This window comes from Cydia pomonella, unplaced genomic scaffold, assembly GCF_033807575.1.
Source record: "Cydia pomonella isolate Wapato2018A unplaced genomic scaffold, ilCydPomo1 PGA_scaffold_143, whole genome shotgun sequence".
Lineage (NCBI taxonomy): Eukaryota > Metazoa > Arthropoda > Insecta > Lepidoptera > Tortricidae > Cydia > Cydia pomonella.
The window spans coordinates 14,024-31,995 of record NW_026907786.1 but is presented as its reverse complement, the minus strand read 5'-3'; the positions used below and the strand labels follow the sequence as shown (position 1 = coordinate 31,995).

General features: G+C 38.1%; 2 protein-coding genes across 2 annotated transcripts in view; one reads left to right on the top strand and one right to left on the bottom strand.

Annotated features, from left to right (window-relative positions):
- The window catches only part of LOC133533249 (hydrocephalus-inducing protein-like), a 64,509-nt gene extending 52,971 nt beyond the window's left edge, over positions 1-11,538 (top strand). The window contains 14 exon segments of the mRNA XM_061872203.1: positions 381-568; positions 1,498-1,741; positions 2,626-2,806; positions 3,434-3,603; positions 3,880-4,012; positions 5,605-5,750; positions 6,276-6,411; positions 7,447-7,599; positions 8,218-8,385; positions 9,085-9,309; positions 9,595-9,816; positions 10,248-10,393; positions 10,723-10,903; positions 11,338-11,538. Of these exon segments, the coding sequence (XP_061728187.1) occupies positions 381-568; positions 1,498-1,741; positions 2,626-2,806; positions 3,434-3,603; positions 3,880-4,012; positions 5,605-5,750; positions 6,276-6,411; positions 7,447-7,599; positions 8,218-8,385; positions 9,085-9,309; positions 9,595-9,816; positions 10,248-10,393; positions 10,723-10,903; positions 11,338-11,469 (2,425 nt within the window). The 3' untranslated portion in view covers positions 11,470-11,538.
- A 710-nt stretch (positions 11,539-12,248) lies between these two features.
- On the bottom strand, positions 12,249-17,798 carry LOC133533244 (nucleolar complex protein 2 homolog). Its single transcript, XM_061872197.1, has 7 exons — positions 17,641-17,798; positions 17,460-17,564; positions 17,037-17,263; positions 16,577-16,757; positions 13,570-14,399; positions 13,173-13,388; positions 12,249-12,814 (listed from the first exon to the last, which is right to left on the bottom strand). The coding sequence occupies exons 1-7, from the start codon at positions 17,714-17,716 to the stop codon at positions 12,272-12,274; spliced, it is 2,178 nt and encodes a 725-aa protein (XP_061728181.1). The 5' UTR covers positions 17,717-17,798; the 3' UTR covers positions 12,249-12,271.
- Positions 17,799-17,972: the final 174 nt, after the last annotated feature.

The following is a 17,972-nucleotide window of genomic DNA, read 5'->3' as shown; positions in this document are numbered from 1 at the left end:
TATATTGCAAATTAAAAAACAAAACAACAGTCACAAGGGGGTTAATATGAACTTGACTTAAAGCATTGAGGTGTCAATTACATCGTATGGCATAACAATATTCACCACAGGACGACCTCTTTAGGCAATGTTGACGTATAGGTAAAGGGTCTACCACAAGCCACCAAGGGCCACAAGACAAGGAGTAGAATAATATTAAAAGTAGAGAATCGTAATCTGTTATTTAATGCAAAGTTACCCAGTGTCTAGGCATCCCGACAACTACGGCACTACTTTCCGGTGTCTTTGACCTCTAATAAAAATATCCACTACCTACCTACACAAATTAGCATTACCAACTTTGGACATAAATACTTTCTAAAATGACTGTATAATTATAGCCTTGCCTTGGATTTTGAAACTCTGCCTGAGCTCCTCGTGGACTACAAGCCAGTGCCTGCAATCCAGCCCAAGGAGCAGGTTAAAGTGAAAATATTTTTTCGTCCGAAACAACCGACGGAGTATGATTTCCAAATAAAATTCTGGGTTAATTCACTCTGCGAAGAAATCGTTACTGTTAAAGGAGAAGGTAGGAATAGTGCTTTTAACTTGCTCAAAATACATTAAAATAGGTAACACACGACACCAGTTGTCCCTAATAGTTATTTGTTTTACAAGGGAGCAAACTTGTTGTTTAACAGCTCGTGCTAAATATTGACACCCGAGCAAGCAAAGGATGCCAAAATTGTAACACGAGCGTAACGAGTGGTACTAAAAGTGGGATCTTGAGCGTTGCGAAGGGTTCAAGGCACGAGGGTTAAACAAACTTTGCCTCCGAGTGAAACACAAACATTTTCACCACACCAACGTGAGGAAAATACGATTTTTTTTTTTTTAATACTACGTCGGTGGCAAACAAGCATATGGCCTGCCTGATGGTAAGCAGTATCCGTAGCCTATGTACGCCTGCAACTCCAGAGGAGTTACATGCGCGTTGCCGACCCTAACACCCTCCCACCCCTCGTTGAGCTCTGGCAACCTTACTCACCGGCAGGAACACAACACTAAGGTGGAGGTACTTCCCCAGTTGGGTTCTGCTCTAGATCTGGAATGACATCCGCTGTGCTGTGCCCTACCACACAGAGCCAGATGACATTTACAATGCCCATACCTCTCTTAAAACGAACTATTAAATACAAAAAAAAACCAAATCAAATCCAATAGAACGTAATCTTTCTCATTTGAACAATCAAGAGGGCCTTTAGCAATTGGTGTGATGAAAATTCTTTTACTCCAGCCCACTCGGAGACTCAACATAATTCATAGAGTCCGTCCAAGATAACTTTGCGCAGACTTGAACAGGCGAAAGTGAGGGAGTGTCATCATCATCAATTATGAATGATGGCATTGTTACACTTTTTCAGTGCAAATGCCATGCAAAGTTGGCTTGGTCCGACTCTATAAGATTAAACCTCAGAAGTATGGAGCTCCTTGTTTTAATTCAACTTTAAATTGCAGGTGTAAAGTGCCTTTTCGATTTATTCGAAGGGTGCGAAAAGAGTTTCGACATGGGGCCAGTAAAAGTGGGCTCTAAGATAGTTCGTCAGATAGAGGTGATGAACCACAGCAAAGTGGCCATAGACGCCAGTTTTATATTCAAGGAGATGTACCCCGTGGTAGAGGACACGCTTCAGTCGGAGGCGACGAGTGTATGTCTCGATCCCGGTGATACTGGTCCTGTGACCGACCAGGGACCTTCGAGGCGAGTCTTGAACATTTCCCCCTTATTCATAAACGTGTACTAAAGTTACAATGCCGCTAATCATCGTTTCTCCCTTTCCATCATACCAATACGTCGGAAAGGGACAAACGAATTAGCGGCGTCGTAACTTTAGTACACGTTTATGAATAAGGGGGTTATTTTTTTGCTAAGATAACGGTAAGAATAGTCTAGGATAGATACGCAACGCAGCAGATGTATTCCATGACACGGAACATGCTGCAGCCGAATGTGATGAGCGTGTCTCCACTTCTTACTTCCTGACTTAGAGCTCATCCAGAAATTCTGTGATCATTTTTGGCATAATTCCATTTTTAGGGCTCCGTACCTTAAGGGTAAAACGGGACCCTATTACGAGTACTAAGACACCGCTGTCCGTCCGTCCGTCTGTCTGTCTGTCTGTCTGCACGTCTATCCTTAGGCTGTATCTCATGAACCGTGATAGTTCGACAGTTAAAATTTTCACAGTTGATGTATTTTTGTTGCCGCTATAACAACAAATACTAAAAAACAGAATAAAATAAATACTTAAGGGGGCTCCCATTAAACAGAAATGATTTTTTTGCCGTTTTATAGATAATGGTACGGAATCTTTGTGCGCGAGTCCGATTCGCACTTGACCGGTTTTTGCTTTCATAAGCGTAGAATAGAAGGTGCGTATTCGACAACGGTGCAAGCGCATATTTGAATGCCATGTGTTATTGTATTGTGATTCTTTTCGTACATATAAGGTTTGAAATAGCGTAAGTCCAAGGTAACGAGGGCTGTGATTTTCGCTACGTGTGTGCTAAAGCATAGCTCGTAGCACCGTAACATTGATTGTAGAAATATCATCCTTAATAACAGACAGCACAATGTTTGTTTAGAACTCAAATGGTGAAAAATTACAACGATGACAAGATCCGAAATCAAATCGCGATGGATATTCAAAATGCACTGTCGTCATTAAAGGTCATCCCTAAAGAATGCAAGATACTGCCTTACAGAAAAATCCCATTGAAGATTCAATTTAAACCTGTTGGCATGATCAGCGATTTGAACGTTCAGGTACTTACACTTAATGTCCTGAGATTTTTATTATATATATTTTTTTATAAGTAGTTAACATTTTGACCTCCGATAACCTCTTGGACATGGAGATTCACTTTGTAAGATTAAAGTGAATACAACACATATTGCACTCGAAAATATAGCTCGGGGAGTGTGCACAGGAACTGCACGATCTGATCCCACCTTCCCCTTTCCATCATCGGACGTCCAGGCGTGGGGAGCGAATGCACCCGTTCGTGGTACACATTCCATTTGTTCGCACTAAACGGTTTGCCTCCTCTTTTTTTGTTACGGACGGCTAAAGAATGGAATGCGCTCCCGCCCTCTGTATTCCCTGATAAATATGACCTCGGTCTCTTTAAAGCAAGAGTGAATAGGCTACTACTGAATCGGTGAGCTCCATCTTAGGCCCTGTCTTCACTTTCCATCAGGTGTGACTAGAGCCAATCGCCGATCAGTTTTTAATAAAAAAAAAAAAAAAGAGAAGGCTCCCAGCGAGATTGACTGACGATCATCAAAATCGTACAGAATCATGTGTCCACCCTTAAAATATGTTTCGTCAGGTATTTATACTATGTAATGTAGGTGACATGCATAGTAAGAATTTATTTTTAATTTTTTCAGCTGAACATGAGAGTGCTAAACATCGAGCGGCCGCTAGTGCGGTTGAGCGGCAGCGCAACCGGCATGAGTCTGTGTCTCAGCCAGGACTCGCTGCAGTTCGGCCGCGTGCGCATTCGCGGTTGCAAGATACTAAAGGTCATGTTACTGAATAAAGGGGACTTCGGGGCCAGGTAAGGCCAAGAATAGTATGAATAAGCATGTGCCATGTATCTGGACATTACAGTAACTAATAGTCGGTATAATAAAATGTATAAATGTGTTAACGAGATTTCGTTGGTAAGGGTGAAAAATAAGTCAAGGGACTAATTGCTAGCTTCGATCTTAGTTTACATGTGTGCAAAGATGCTACTCGTATATTGAAAAACTTAAATATATTCAGAAGCATTACGTGACATGAGAATATAAAATGTCTATTGATTATCCACATGTAATTATTGTTTGTCTAGATTTTGGTGGCAACCCTTGATGTCTGACGAGTTTACAATTTCGCCGATGCAAGGCCACATCGCGGCACACACTAACGTGACCTACACGATTACCTACCGGCCAAAAAGCCACAATCCGTTTGTCAAATTATGGGTAAGATTTTGATTTAGTAATATAATCACAGATTACAATTTTTTGTTCGGATGCTAGAGTTTCGGTTTTTAGAATCAACAATTCTTAAATTCATCGCCATGGAATAAAGAAAATATTGCTTCACGTGTAAAAATGAATGCTAGTATAGTATATACACGATTTTATCACGAAATTAAAGACAGAATATCTGACTATTTTATTGTATTGTATGGGAATTGTCAAATGACTTAATGTTATTTGTAACTAGGAATAGGAACAAACTAATTTTATTAAATTATTTTTTGGTTTGTTGTTTAGACATTGTCATTTGTCATTTTTTTTAAATATATGACAATATCAATTTATAATTTAATGTTATTTGTCTTAAATCAAATGGCCCAATCCGAAATCTTGTTTTAAGTTTTTCGCTGTCTTCTGGTATATTACGAGTAGAAACTGATAGTGTTAGCTTAAACTGGGCAAACACAGGTAGTCAAGTAATTCCATTCTTTAGGGTTTGAACTACCCTTTCCTATTAGTGCGAAAGAGACAAAAATGGTTGTCGGTAAGTCGTTATCACCGAACCAACAAAAGACTCTAAAGCTGCCATTGATATAATTCAATTCAATTCAATTCAATACATTTATTTCAGGTCAAATAGGCCCTTATAGTTTGTTAGTAATTACATTATACTATATTAAATTACACATTTACATTAATTAGTCTTCCTACAATATTAACTGATTACGTGGAATTTTTCTATAGCGCATCGCATAATAAAATTATAAATAAGACCTTTTATACCCATTTTTATTAAAAAGTACTACTATACAATTCGTACACCAGCACGGATGTCCTGCCACTGCCAGTACTTTATATTATTTAAATCTTTCGTATTTGTGTATTTTGTACCGTAAAAATTCATTTAGCGTTACAAATGATCAAACTAACACAACACCACATTATTTGATTTGATGTCGATTCAACCGATTTAGGACCGATTTATACCCTTATAATGAATAAAACCGGTTTTAACCGGTTTTTTCGGTTTCGGTTAAAACCGGTTTGCATTCCCTACTAGAGTACGATTTACGTGTCGGACGCACTCTAATGCTAACGCTTCCTCCCTACGTACTGATGAGGTTTAGCAACTTTGTGATTGGACTTACATTACAGGCCAATTAGAACGTACACTGACATCAGAATGATGTTTGAATGATGTCTGAATATCTGAGATATTTGATTTAGTCATATATCGTGCACCAATAACCACGAACGAGATGCACGTCGAGTACTTAATGTTTAATCGATATCCAATCAAGTGAATATTTATAAGTTATATGCCTCCTAATTAGACTTGCCAGGAAAAACAGTGTTCTACTAATTTTCCCATTTTTCAAAACTTTACTTGGTAGGTAGGTGCGCGGGTACGCGCTACGGTGCAATGGAACACCTCAAAAATACACATATGTATCCACCCATAACGTACCTGACCTGAATAAAAATAGTTATGCTCAAGGATAAAAATCTCTTAAAAACTTTTATAGATTGAGAGTGTAAAGATTAATATTCCAAGTATCCCAACTCTCTCAGTGTTAAATATCTACTTCTAGGCTAGCTGCAATATCGAGAACTACAAGTCACAGGAGCTAGCCCTGTATGCCGCCTGCTTGGACGTGGGCGACGTGGCGGCCAAGACCGTGTTCATGGAGTGTCCGGTGCGAGAGGTCCAGACTAGTTACGTGCCGGTTACGAACCCGTAAGTTGTTGACATTTATTTACTTGTAAGCGAGCTGCAATATCGAGAACTACCGAACGAACCCGTAAGTTCTTGGAATTAATTTCATTATCATCGAGCCGATAGGTACAGTCCGTACAGTCGAGTTCACATACATCTTTACAAGCCAACTTTAGTCTTCTTTTCGTATGATCGATCTATGCCTACTTCATATTCTACCAACATTTCAATGGTCATCCGACAATTAAAGTATCTCATGTATTTTGTGGTCAATAAGTAAGGATCCAGCGTAGTTGCTTGATCCAAAAACGTACACTGAATTGTCATGTCATTGTTATCTAGGTGACATTGTGACTGAGTGACAAGAATTTACTAAACATCTGACTCCATCAACAATTCTTATCCGGATTATGAAATGCCCTTATGTGGCTCGCATAACCAAACTTTGTTTTGAAGATGCGGTCACACGATCCGCAATGGAGTTGTCCAGTTGTCAGCTGCATTAATCATAAATTTCATTCAAATAATTAAAAACCGCAATTACAGAACCGATGGGACATGGCTGGTGCTATCGGAGATGCCTCCCGGACCATTCTCCACGTTAGCCCAGTGTAACGTCGAACCTAACTCAGTATTCGACATCCCGATCTATTTCAAGCCGAAAATTATGGGAAGACACGAGGTAATATTTAACTGAAAATATTGTTTGTATACCATCTCGTAATGATTCAATAAACTAACAATAATGCTTCCCTTGTTCACTGGTTAGTTTGGGCTTAAGTCTCTAAATTGAAGCTAACAGAACGAACTTTAAAACTAAAATTGGGCCGGATTCGAAGAAGGAGATACGATAACGATAAGTTCTGGTTTAGATAAGTTCATATAATTGTCAGAAGCATCTCGATTCAGGCAACCAATATAATGTCACTTTGACGTTAGAAATATCGTAGATAGATCATATTGGGTTCACAGCGGAATCGAAATAAACGTCGATTTTGAGATGTCGTTTAGCTATCGATCTTTTAAAGATCTCTCCAAGATCTTAAACGTGTCTTAATCAATCTTCGAATCGGGCCGATTATATAGTTTATACTTTCGTGGCAGCGTAGGTACGTTAATAAAATCGCTACATCAATTCAAGAGATATGGCCAAATAAGGTGGTCGTTGTTGTTATTATACGTATAAATCTTTATCAATTGACTCTAATCACTTTAACTTTGCTATAATATAGCAATAAAATATTATATTCTAATGCTAATTTGCCATACTTGCAATTCAACTACGCTGCCACAAAAAGGCTACGAGATTAACGATCACTATTTATAGCGTAGGTACTTAAAAAACCGGCCAAGTGCGAGTCGGACTCGCACAGGATCCGTACCATTATCTATAAAAACGGTCACCCATCCAAGTACTGACCCCGCCCGACGTTGCTTGACTTCGGTGATTGGGTGAGAACCTCGAGATTGGAAATAAATATTTATTTTATTCTGTTTTTAGTATTTGTTGTTATAGCGGCAACAGAAATACATAATCTGTAGAAATTTCAATTGGACAGCGGAATCTCAGTTATAGGGTCCCGTTTGACCCTTTGGGTACGGAACCCTAAAAAGTATAAGTGTTGTAGGTATCTACCTCTAAGTTAGTTGACAGTGACACTATTTTGTATGGATTATAACTGAATTGAAACTAACCGGGAAATTATTATTATTACAGAACGAATTGTTATATACTAATTTGGGAGAAGGCGCACTTTTCATAAGTCTACTTGGCATAGCGCTGCCGCCGAATCCTAACGGACTAATAACCATCAACGTGGCTGCCAAGGATGTTCACACGGAGCTTTTGAAGGTTCATCATATCACCGAGGTACGGTGATACATTTTACCATATCTATTTAAATGGCATTAAGACGTCTAATAATTACAGTATTCTGAGAAGTGCTACGCCGTAGCCCTTAGCAAGTGTTTCCGTATGTATGGGAAAGGTGTCTTACACTCACAACAATATTTTTCTTGACACGGAAATATGTAAATCATCACTTGATAAATATCTGATTATCAAGTAATATTGTGGAACAAGTCACCTAAACTTTTACTTAATCTCAATTTTCTTCATTTCTAAAACGCTTATTATGATGAACCGGTGTCCAATTTCTATGGAGTACCGTTGAGCGGGCTAAGTTTTTTGTTTCACGAAATATCAGAATATCGTTAATAATATTTGAAATGTAAATACATAAATACGTCATGTCGAATTGACAAAAATATTCAATATTGAAATTTTTACACTTAAAATCGACTAGAAATGTCGAGTTTAAGTAATTTATTTTTATTTTGAAGTAGGTATATTGGTAACCTTACATTACGTGGCATGTGGAACAGAAAACTGCTGTTATTAGGTTAGGACTAGGAGCCCCCGCTAATCAACCTGATTTCTCACGTGCCCGGCCACAATGTACCTAGATATAAAAAGCGCTTATCTTAGTCCCCAGAATCATACGTAGTGTCGACGGAGGTAGTGAAGGTGATCCCCGATAAGTTCGACGCTTTCTACGAGATTAAGCACCCGGAGACCGTAAAAGTGTGGGGCGAAACGTGTGCCACGTGCCGCTGGGATTACGCGTGCTATGGCGAGTGTGAGATGCACATGAAAGTAAGGATTTTAACTACCGATAAATACGCTTGTGTGTAAGTTTTGAAAAATAAGGATTCTATAATAACGCTTGCCATAAGGACTTTACATGGATTTAATTAAATTCGTCTTGCGCTATTTATCTGCTTTAAATAACAGTACATTACTAACAGAGGCTGGGAAGTAAGGGGTTGCCGGCCGAGCCGAGTACATATAGACTAGGAATATATTTAGAAAGGAAATTTAAAAACTTCCCGGCCTGGGTCTGTAACTTTGTATGAAATTTCATTATAGGCTTCTTGTCTAGCCGTGCTCGACACGTGATACTTCCCAGTTCCCAGTCTAATATAAAGAACGAAATATCAATATTTTATTTGTAGGAACTATTAAACTAGAACCTTAACCCTTTTCTAGATCGTGTCATTCACGAAAACGCGTGCCTTGACTCGTACTTTCATATTATTAAAGGTTAGTTTTGACAAATATGCGCGTCGTCGTGGATGACACGAACTATCCATGCCGCACCAATCTACAAGGTTTTTGTGGATGATCCAAATATATACCAATTAATCCAGCTTTGATGATTCATTTAAAGGCAAGTCACATTTCCCGAAAGCGCAATCTAATTTGAACCTTAAATCCGAACCGAATAAATTTCCAATTCTATTGGCGCGTATGTGGTGGTGGAGTGGAGTATGTAAATGTAAGAATCGTCCGCAGGTGGTGTTCGTACACAAGGAAACACGCGAGTACCAGTTCTACGAGATCGTGGCGACTGTCACCCCAAGCGAGATCGTAGACACGCTGACGTTGACGTCACGGGCGCGCGAAACAGTTCAGCGGGAGATAATTGTGCACAACCCGTTAGCCGTAACGGTTACCTTCTTCGTGCGCTGCCAGCAACTGGACTGTCCTAGCACCATTGAAATAGGAAGGCAATCACAGGTCACAAGCCATGTTCTCTTAGTTCGAGAAATACTCTTAAGTATAAGAAATTGACGTAAAGGTCACGGGCGCGAGATACGGTCCAGTGAAAGCTGGTTGTGCATATGTGTCGGCTAGCTCCTACGTGCGCTGTCAGCAGTTGGACTTTCCCAGCTCCATTGATATAGGAAGGCAATCACAGGTCACAAGATACATTTTCTTAGTTTTATGTTTTCAATTAATGCAAAACCCCAATGTGAACCAACTGTTAACGAACGCTTTGTATAATTTGGTCATCTATTTCAGGCGCCACTCGTAATGTCCTACTCGCCATTGGTAGTAGGCGAAAGCGAGGAGTACTTGGAGGTTTACAACAATTTCGTCGGAACATACATGTACAAGATGATACTGAAGTGCTTGCCGGCCAAAGCGAAGGAGCTAGAGGTAGACACACCGATCGGCACGCGGGTCCCGATGAGGCTTCGAGTCCAGAACAGGAGTCCCGTCAAAGCGGTCTTCACAAGCGCAGTGAGTAAGCTTAGCGTATTACTAAAAACATCGGACTTCGGGCTAATGTTTCGGTTCCGGGTCTTGTCGTCCCCCTAGTGAGAGCCCCACTTGAGAAGAGGAGACTTTTAGGAATCTCAAAAAGTGAACCTTTCGGCTACCGATCAGTGGTTTTATTTGCCGTAGGTGAAGTTATAAAATATTACTGAAAAACGTTATTATTCGAGTTATTTCTTTGAAAATTATATCCTGAGATCTTTTACTTCACTCTAGATTAAATACAATTAGGGATAAGTAGATTAAAGGTATGTAAGTAGATTTTGGATATTGCTAGCCATAAAAGTACCTTATGTTCTGGCTAGTCTCTCCAGGCATGTCCACATTCCACATGCAATTGAATAAAATAAATCGGTAGATACCGAAAGTTAACTACGTTCTACCATTTTTTTAAGGTCACCCATCCCTCAATCACGACTGACAAAGAGTATTTCCTCGGTCCGTTCGAAAAGGGCAAGTTCCTCGTGTGGTTCGAACCGACCGAAGTTGGGGTTCAGCAATGCACGGTTTCGTTTGATTCGCCGGACGCCGGAGAATTCGTGTAAGTGATAAATTAATACAATACAGTAAATAATTTTAAATACCTAAGTACGTTTTCATGTCGGTAGATAAATATGGAGGTATCATTTTCCCAATGCAGAAGTAGAAATAAAAGGGATTGTTTACAGAGAAGGGACTGAAACAGGTGTATATTCCCATTTGTCCCATTCATATGAATCATTCCCATCTGCCTCAATGCATGTATGGCGGCGGTCATGTAGGGCATAAATGGGAATAGACCCTGAAACAGACTTCCTAATATTGCGAAATGATTCCGAACATTATAAATTGTATACCTATCGGAAATTTGTACCAATTTTTTTTTTTTAGATATCACATAAAGGGAACGGCAAAAGTACCAAAGCCCCAGGGGCCATTTGAAGTCAAGGCAGGTGGTTTCGCAGCGATAACATTCAAAAACGTATTTATGGACAACAGAACGTTTAAGATATCTATCGATAAACAGGAATTTTACGTTAAAAATCCTGTCGAAATAATACAATCTAAAAAGGTAAATTCTGACGATACTTGACTAACATCCTATATAGACTATATACTCGTAGTACATGACCTACCTACTCGTACAATATGAAGTAAGGACCCAGGGCGGTACATCACTTTTGTAAAAACATATCATTGGAAAAAGCTATCTTGCGCGCGAAGGCTTACGTATATGCGTGCTTAGTGCGCACCACAGGGTTTGGTAGTATTAAAACTCCTATTACAGAGTAAAACCATCCAAAACTCACCAAATTGAAAAAAGATCAATAATCAATAAAAATCAACCGTATTTTGATACTAGTACCTAAAGTTCACTATGGCTCTGAACTTGTGGTAGTCATTTGTGAGTTTTGATGAGCACTTTCGCCGCTCCGATACATCTGATAGCCACAGTAGCTGAGCAAGCAATAAAATCATATAACTGAGACATGTGCAATATTATAGGAAACGAAGGTGTTAGTGTACCTGAGCGACAAGTGGGTGGGCGGCGCGCCGACCGGCTGCCTCAGCATCGAGAGCCTCGAGCCGCCGGAGCCGCGCGCCCAGTGGACTTACTTCCTGCAAGGAATCCCGTGACTTTTCTATTGTTTATTTACTTTCCTATCGTTATTATTTCTTTATGTTATAAATATATTTTAGCACGTTTTTATGTATTTTACTGATCAAGAGTAAACACCCTAATTGGGTGTCGCGTGTATAAAGGCATACAACGTAAATGCTAATAATAGAGTTGAAAATTGTATAATTGTATTGTATCTGCGTATAGGCCACACAATATCTACATAACCTAACAGTTTCTACCGTTTTCAGTGTGATTTCGATGGGAGGAAGAGGAGACAAATTCTGTTTTTTGACTGCAGTCATATATACATATTATCAAAGAGAATTTGGGTGGATTGTAAAAGTAAACTTTGCCACAGTAAATTTACTGCCATCTTTCGACACATAATTAAAACTTTTAGAACGCTATTTGACTTTGATCCTTATTCTTTCACTGATATGTGTTAAATTTCTTAAATACCAAAAAATGGCGCCATCTACTATTGCAAAGGTATGGCGCCATCGCTCGAAAAGATGCCGTTCTGGCTGCTGGCAAAGATGGCAGTAAATTTACTGTGGCTACAAAATTTACTTTTACAATGCACCTCTATTTCAAATTATATTTGATATTATTATGTAACTACCTTAAATAGGCAGCTGTCCCACACAGAAGTTACAACAAGGGAATAGCTATGATCAGATAAATGACTTCTATCATACTGCCTCCTCAGTTTTAGACTATCCACTCTGCCATAAGACAGAATGAATAATTTTATGGTATTCAAAAGAAATAAATAGGAATAAATACTAGTAAATTTACATATACATGTCAGCTTTATTACCAGTCATTAACACTCAAATCTTGCACTAGATCATCTCCGCCTGGTATATCATCGATGTCATCGACGGCCACTTTTTTGTTAGACTTCTTCTTTTTAGATTCCTTCTTCTTCTTGATTTTCTTTTTACGCGGAGGCTCGTCTTCGCCTTCCAATTTGAAGTGGTCTTTTTCATCCTCACTGTCAGACGGGAACAGTTCCGTTGGTCCCTCATTCTTGGGTTTAGTATTAGCAGCGTCCTCTGATAACTTCGGTCTCTTTATCATGGGTAATTCTCCAGCAATCTCATCATTTTTGGTCACCTTCTTCCTCTTCTGTATCTTGTTGATCTTGCTCCAGTTCTCATAGAATGTTTGTAACGGTGACCCCTTGGTGCTGATGTTGGTTTCCCACGCTGCTACTAGTTTACTGTCGCTCAGTGAAAAGCTGATCTTGGACCTTTCGCGTTCAATGAATCTACTGTTCTCCTCAATTTTTTCAAGTAACTGGCGAAGCTTTTTAGTGTAGTTGGAAACTGAACAGGTCTTCAGGAACTGTTTTATCTGCAAAAAAAGAGTTTGAATAAATTTAGTTATTTTAATTTGTAAGTATATATTCTTTATTGCCCCAATAACATAAAATTGTTGATGTAAATATATATATGTTAATTTTGTCTTAATTATCTACATTTTTAAGGTCATATATTTATTAAAAAAAGTATGGTCAATAATTAGCCAAAGACGACAGACGCGCGCGGTTAATACAGCCCAACATTTAACATTCGTGCATTCCGATAAGGTTCACGGTGATGCGTCGCACAGGATATGCGTGGCGTTAAAAGGGTTAAATACAAATCCGATTTTACAAGTTTTATAAAAAGGTTTTTTAACCATTAAATTATCGTAAAGAAATTTGACAAACCTGTATGATAGCAAGCAGAGAAAGGTCGGGAAAGGCGATGGAATGCGATTGATTAGCCATATACTCCAGTAGTAATCCATAAATCCTCTCAATGACGGAATCCTTGAATCCATTTTCCATAAGCTGTGACTTGGCCAGTCGGAGAACACAGGACAAGTCCAGTGGCTTCATGGAAACTTTCTTGTGCTTTTTGTTGAAGTCATATGATGTTAATACCTATAAAAGAAGATTAATTATAAATCCAGTGTTCTATTAAAACAACAATATATATATACATATATTCCTGCAATCAGAAACACCTGTACAAGTTTTCAGAAACATAATATATGATTTCATTCATGATAGAAAAGTCATCTATAATAAAATACTAAAAGTAATAAGAATTTGTCAATCTCACCTCTAACAGAAAAGGTAGTATAGGTATAAAAGTGTTGGATTCTTTTGATAAATGTATCAATATTTCAACACAGTGGAATCTGACTGGATAATATTGATGTGTTGGCACCAGCTTGATGGTGTTCGTGATAACCATCACCAGAGGGTAGACCAACGGCTGTAGCTGAGGCTTATTGGTGGTGGCCCCAAGCAAGTCTGCCCACAAGTGCAGTGAGTTCACAAACTGCCAGTTATACACCGCCTGCCTGTTCTCTACTTTCTGAACAACAATAGCATTCCTCAAATGGATAGCCAACTGACGTATGTACAGGAAAACATGCTGGTATGACACATTCAAATCCAAAGTAAACATCTCCACTAAAGACCTCCGCATGAAGTTAATACTTGGCCAAGTAGTGGGACTCACAAACTTGCAGTTCTTCACATAGGTCATGTACATCGCTTTCAGTACAAGGTCTAGTAAGTTTGCTTGCTGGTTTCTTGTGATTCTAAGGATACACAAGAAAGCCAGAACTCTCACAGTTTCCTCCCCTCTACTCCACAGGGTGATCAGCTTCTTCAAAGCATGTTTGGATATTCTGCCAAAACAGGCAACATAGGCAGACATCTGGTGCAAATGCTTCAGGAGTACTGTAAGTATGTTCTCAGATGTAACTCCACCAAGAAGCTTAAGCAAATCATTTAGATACGCCACTAGAGGAGCCTTTATTTTGACAAAATGTTTGCATTTCTGAGGATCCTTGCCTGACTGCTCCATTCCAAGATATTTTTTTATTGCAGCAGGGAGATATAACACACACATTTGAATAACTGCATTGAATACTGAAGAGCCTGAAACATAAAAATTCTATGATTAGATGTGTTGTTTGGTCTTTCTTGTTCCTGATAGTTAAGAAATTTTTCTCATGCCTAGTATATTAATTATAACTAGAAAGGAAGTTGCAGAAACTTTAATTCAGCAACAGCAGTGACACTATATTATAAACTAGTGGCTCTGTGAGCTGTAGACCTTGCATTAGCTTAGAAAATGCAAAAGTTTTTTTTAAGTCATCATCACAGTTAGGGCGTGCAGTCCCGGGACCGGTTCCTAGTTTTTCATTTCCCGGTACCGGGTCGGAGCCGGTACCGGGATTCCCGGTTCTCCCGGTTCTTTATGCTGAGCTGAATTATTTTTATATATTTTGTTTGACATCATTTAACTGTGAATCTTGCAACTAACTTTAATAATAATAATGAAAAGGAATCGTAGGAATAATTAAGAATTTTTTATAGAATAAAAAACACTTTTAGGAATAATACACTTAAATCAGTCTTTATAGTTACTTTAATCAGTCTTAATTGATTAATCAGTTAACAGTGTCATTGATCATAATCGTAATGTTATGAATCATGTGTAGTAACTGTAGTAAGTAATACTTACAAACACCATAATATTTTAAACATTCTTATCATGTTCACAATATCATAATTATCTTAATATTGTAATTAAAAAAAAAAACAAATTGTGCAAAGTTATACAAATTTTAATATCTCAACCTGACTATTTATGTAACATGTCGTCGAATTTACTTGACGTAACGCTAATCATTATTTTAATTTTAAATGTGAACTTAAATAATATAAATCAGTCTAATTATAATAGTTCAATATTTTTTCTATTTCAAATGTGATAACTTAAGATAATTGTAACATTGCAGTAATATAATAATCAACACACTTAAAACAAATACAGTTCTTTTTTTGTAACAAAAATATACCTCACAAATAATGAAATAAATAATTTAACATAAAGAACTTATCAAATACCTAACCAAATCTAATCATTGGCTTAAGAACGGATGGAACTGGAGATCAATAACAATTAGACACAAGGATGTGATTTATAGTTTTATACATAAACATTGTAGTTTAAGTCTTGTGTATATAAAAATTATTAAACTCTGAGTAAAAAGTAATCAATATTACGGAAACTTAAACGTAACATTAACAAATTATAATCAGGTATTTCAGGTCATTATCTAACATTTGAATCTTACAAAATAATAAACTTTTGCAAAATTACACCTACAAGTTTAAAATCAAAATCTGACTAGTTATGTAAATATGTCGAATTTGCTTGACGAAACGCTAATGATTACTTCAATTAAATGTCAACTTAAGATGATATGTATAAATCAGTCGAACTAAATCTAGTACTTAGTCCAATACTTTTATTTGCATCTCTTTTCTTGATAATATGTCCGAAGAAAACTAATGGCGTCTATGGTACGGTCACCTAGAGATGTTCGCAATCGATTGCATATATATCCTGCGGATGAAAAAATCCTTTCTGGTTCGACACTTGTCGGTGGAATAGCACTCAAATGCGACGCTGCCGAACTTGCCGGTGCGTTAATTTTACTGATAATATAAATATTTATTTGATGTTATGGCGGGAACCGGGAGAACCGGGACTCGGTGCTCAGTACCGGTTCTTTGGATTCCAAATAAATCCCGGGATTTCCCGGGAAATCGAGAACCGGTATTTCCCGGGAGGACGCCCTAATCACAGTGACCTCTAGACCCTATTGGTGATTATGTCCTTTATGCCAAATTGAGCAATAATTTCAAAACACTGAATCAACAAAAAGTTCTATTTCATCATAAAATCTATATCACGCAAAATAGGCGCAAGTCGTCGAGTTGCGGAAAATCACCCGAATACAATACAATACAATCATAAAATCTGGTCACAAAATTTGACAAGAATTGGTTGAGAATTGCAACGTGTAGATGAGAACATCCAGACATACGAAAGCAATTTGCCCGAGTTAAACAGAGGCCTTCTCTAACGCTTTGGTCATTAGGCGGGTCCACACAGAGCGAGCATACGCGCAAGGCAATTTCCTCGCGCCCAAACCAGCCAGTGTTGACGATGCTCTGTGGGGACCCGCCTAATAAGTTTGTTTGGAATAAAAACACAAATCACCAAAATGGTTGCCTCTGGTGTTAAAAAAATATTTTTATACCTTCTACTTTGTACTCTCCCTTGGAAGTCCCATCATCACTTGTGGCTCTTAACATGGCAGCATTGAAAGCTTTGATGACAGAATTAAGTGTTGCAATTTTGATTTTCTTTTCACTTTTTAACTCTTCCTGCCATTCAGCCACCATTTTGAGTGTAATTTTTCCTCTAACTTCAACTTCCTCCTATAACAAACATATTTGTGTGAAGATATAATAAAGGAAGTTATTTAACTGGCCAAAATTAATTTAGTTCTGCAGTTAACTTTACACCTACATAAATATGTAATATTCAAGACTTGGGGACAAAATTAAACAGCTGCTCATAACAGAGATATGATTTCAATGTACACAGTTTGACATGTTAAGTCACTACCAGCATGCTATGTTAGGCAGATGGTATGGTATATTTAACAAAACAAATCTTTACATTCCTTTTAGATTTTGTTGGTGTGTATGACTAACCTCAAAGTCACTCTCATCACTGTCAGCCTGCAGAGGGCCCGGCTTGTGCACAACATCATCCTCATCCTCCTGATCCTCTCCATCTGATCCCTCGTCTCCAGACTCCACCCCAAAGTTCAGCAAGTTCTCATCATTCTCCTCCAGGAAGTTGTAAAAGTCTGGATCAATCTTTTTCAGCTTTTCAAGAGATTTCTTATGCGTCTCCGGATCCATTTCCTCATCAGAATCTGTACACCACCAAATAATAATAACAGTCAGAATTTGTTGGGAAAACAGTAAACCACTTCAAAACTTAAATAACCTAGCTACATTTAACTTTTTATATATTTTCTATTAAGTCCCGTGACTCTATATTGCGACGGTGGGATCTAACCTCGGATTATAGATAGGTTATAGGTTCAAAAGTTAGATTCTGTGTCTGACCTGACTCTCTATCTTCTTCATCCGAAGTTTTCACAGGTTTTTTTGTCTTTCCATTCTTTACAATGCTTTTTTTATGCATCTCCGGGGCCATTTCTTCACTAAAATCTGCAAACCGCCGAATGGTAATCAAATTTAGATTCGTTTACAAAAATTAAGCATTCTAAAGTTAGTTTGTGCATACCTGATTCTCTATCTTCCTCAACATAAGGAATTTTTGCCGGTTTCTTTTCTTTTTTTATTTTTCTTTCTTTCTTCATTTTTCAATTATATTGTAATAATAAGAAGGTGATACACGCGGTCCTCGCGTTGAGCATGTGAGGTTGACATGACAATGATGACAACTATGACTTTGACAGTTTATTTTATTTAAAAAAAATGACAGGATATTTAAGCAAATGTTTAAGACGTCATAACCATCAATAAACTTATGCCAGCCTCAAACATGCTTTGATTTAAGAAAAACTTTAAAATCCCTTTACCACGTTTGCTATTGGTCGATATTGCGTCAGTAAT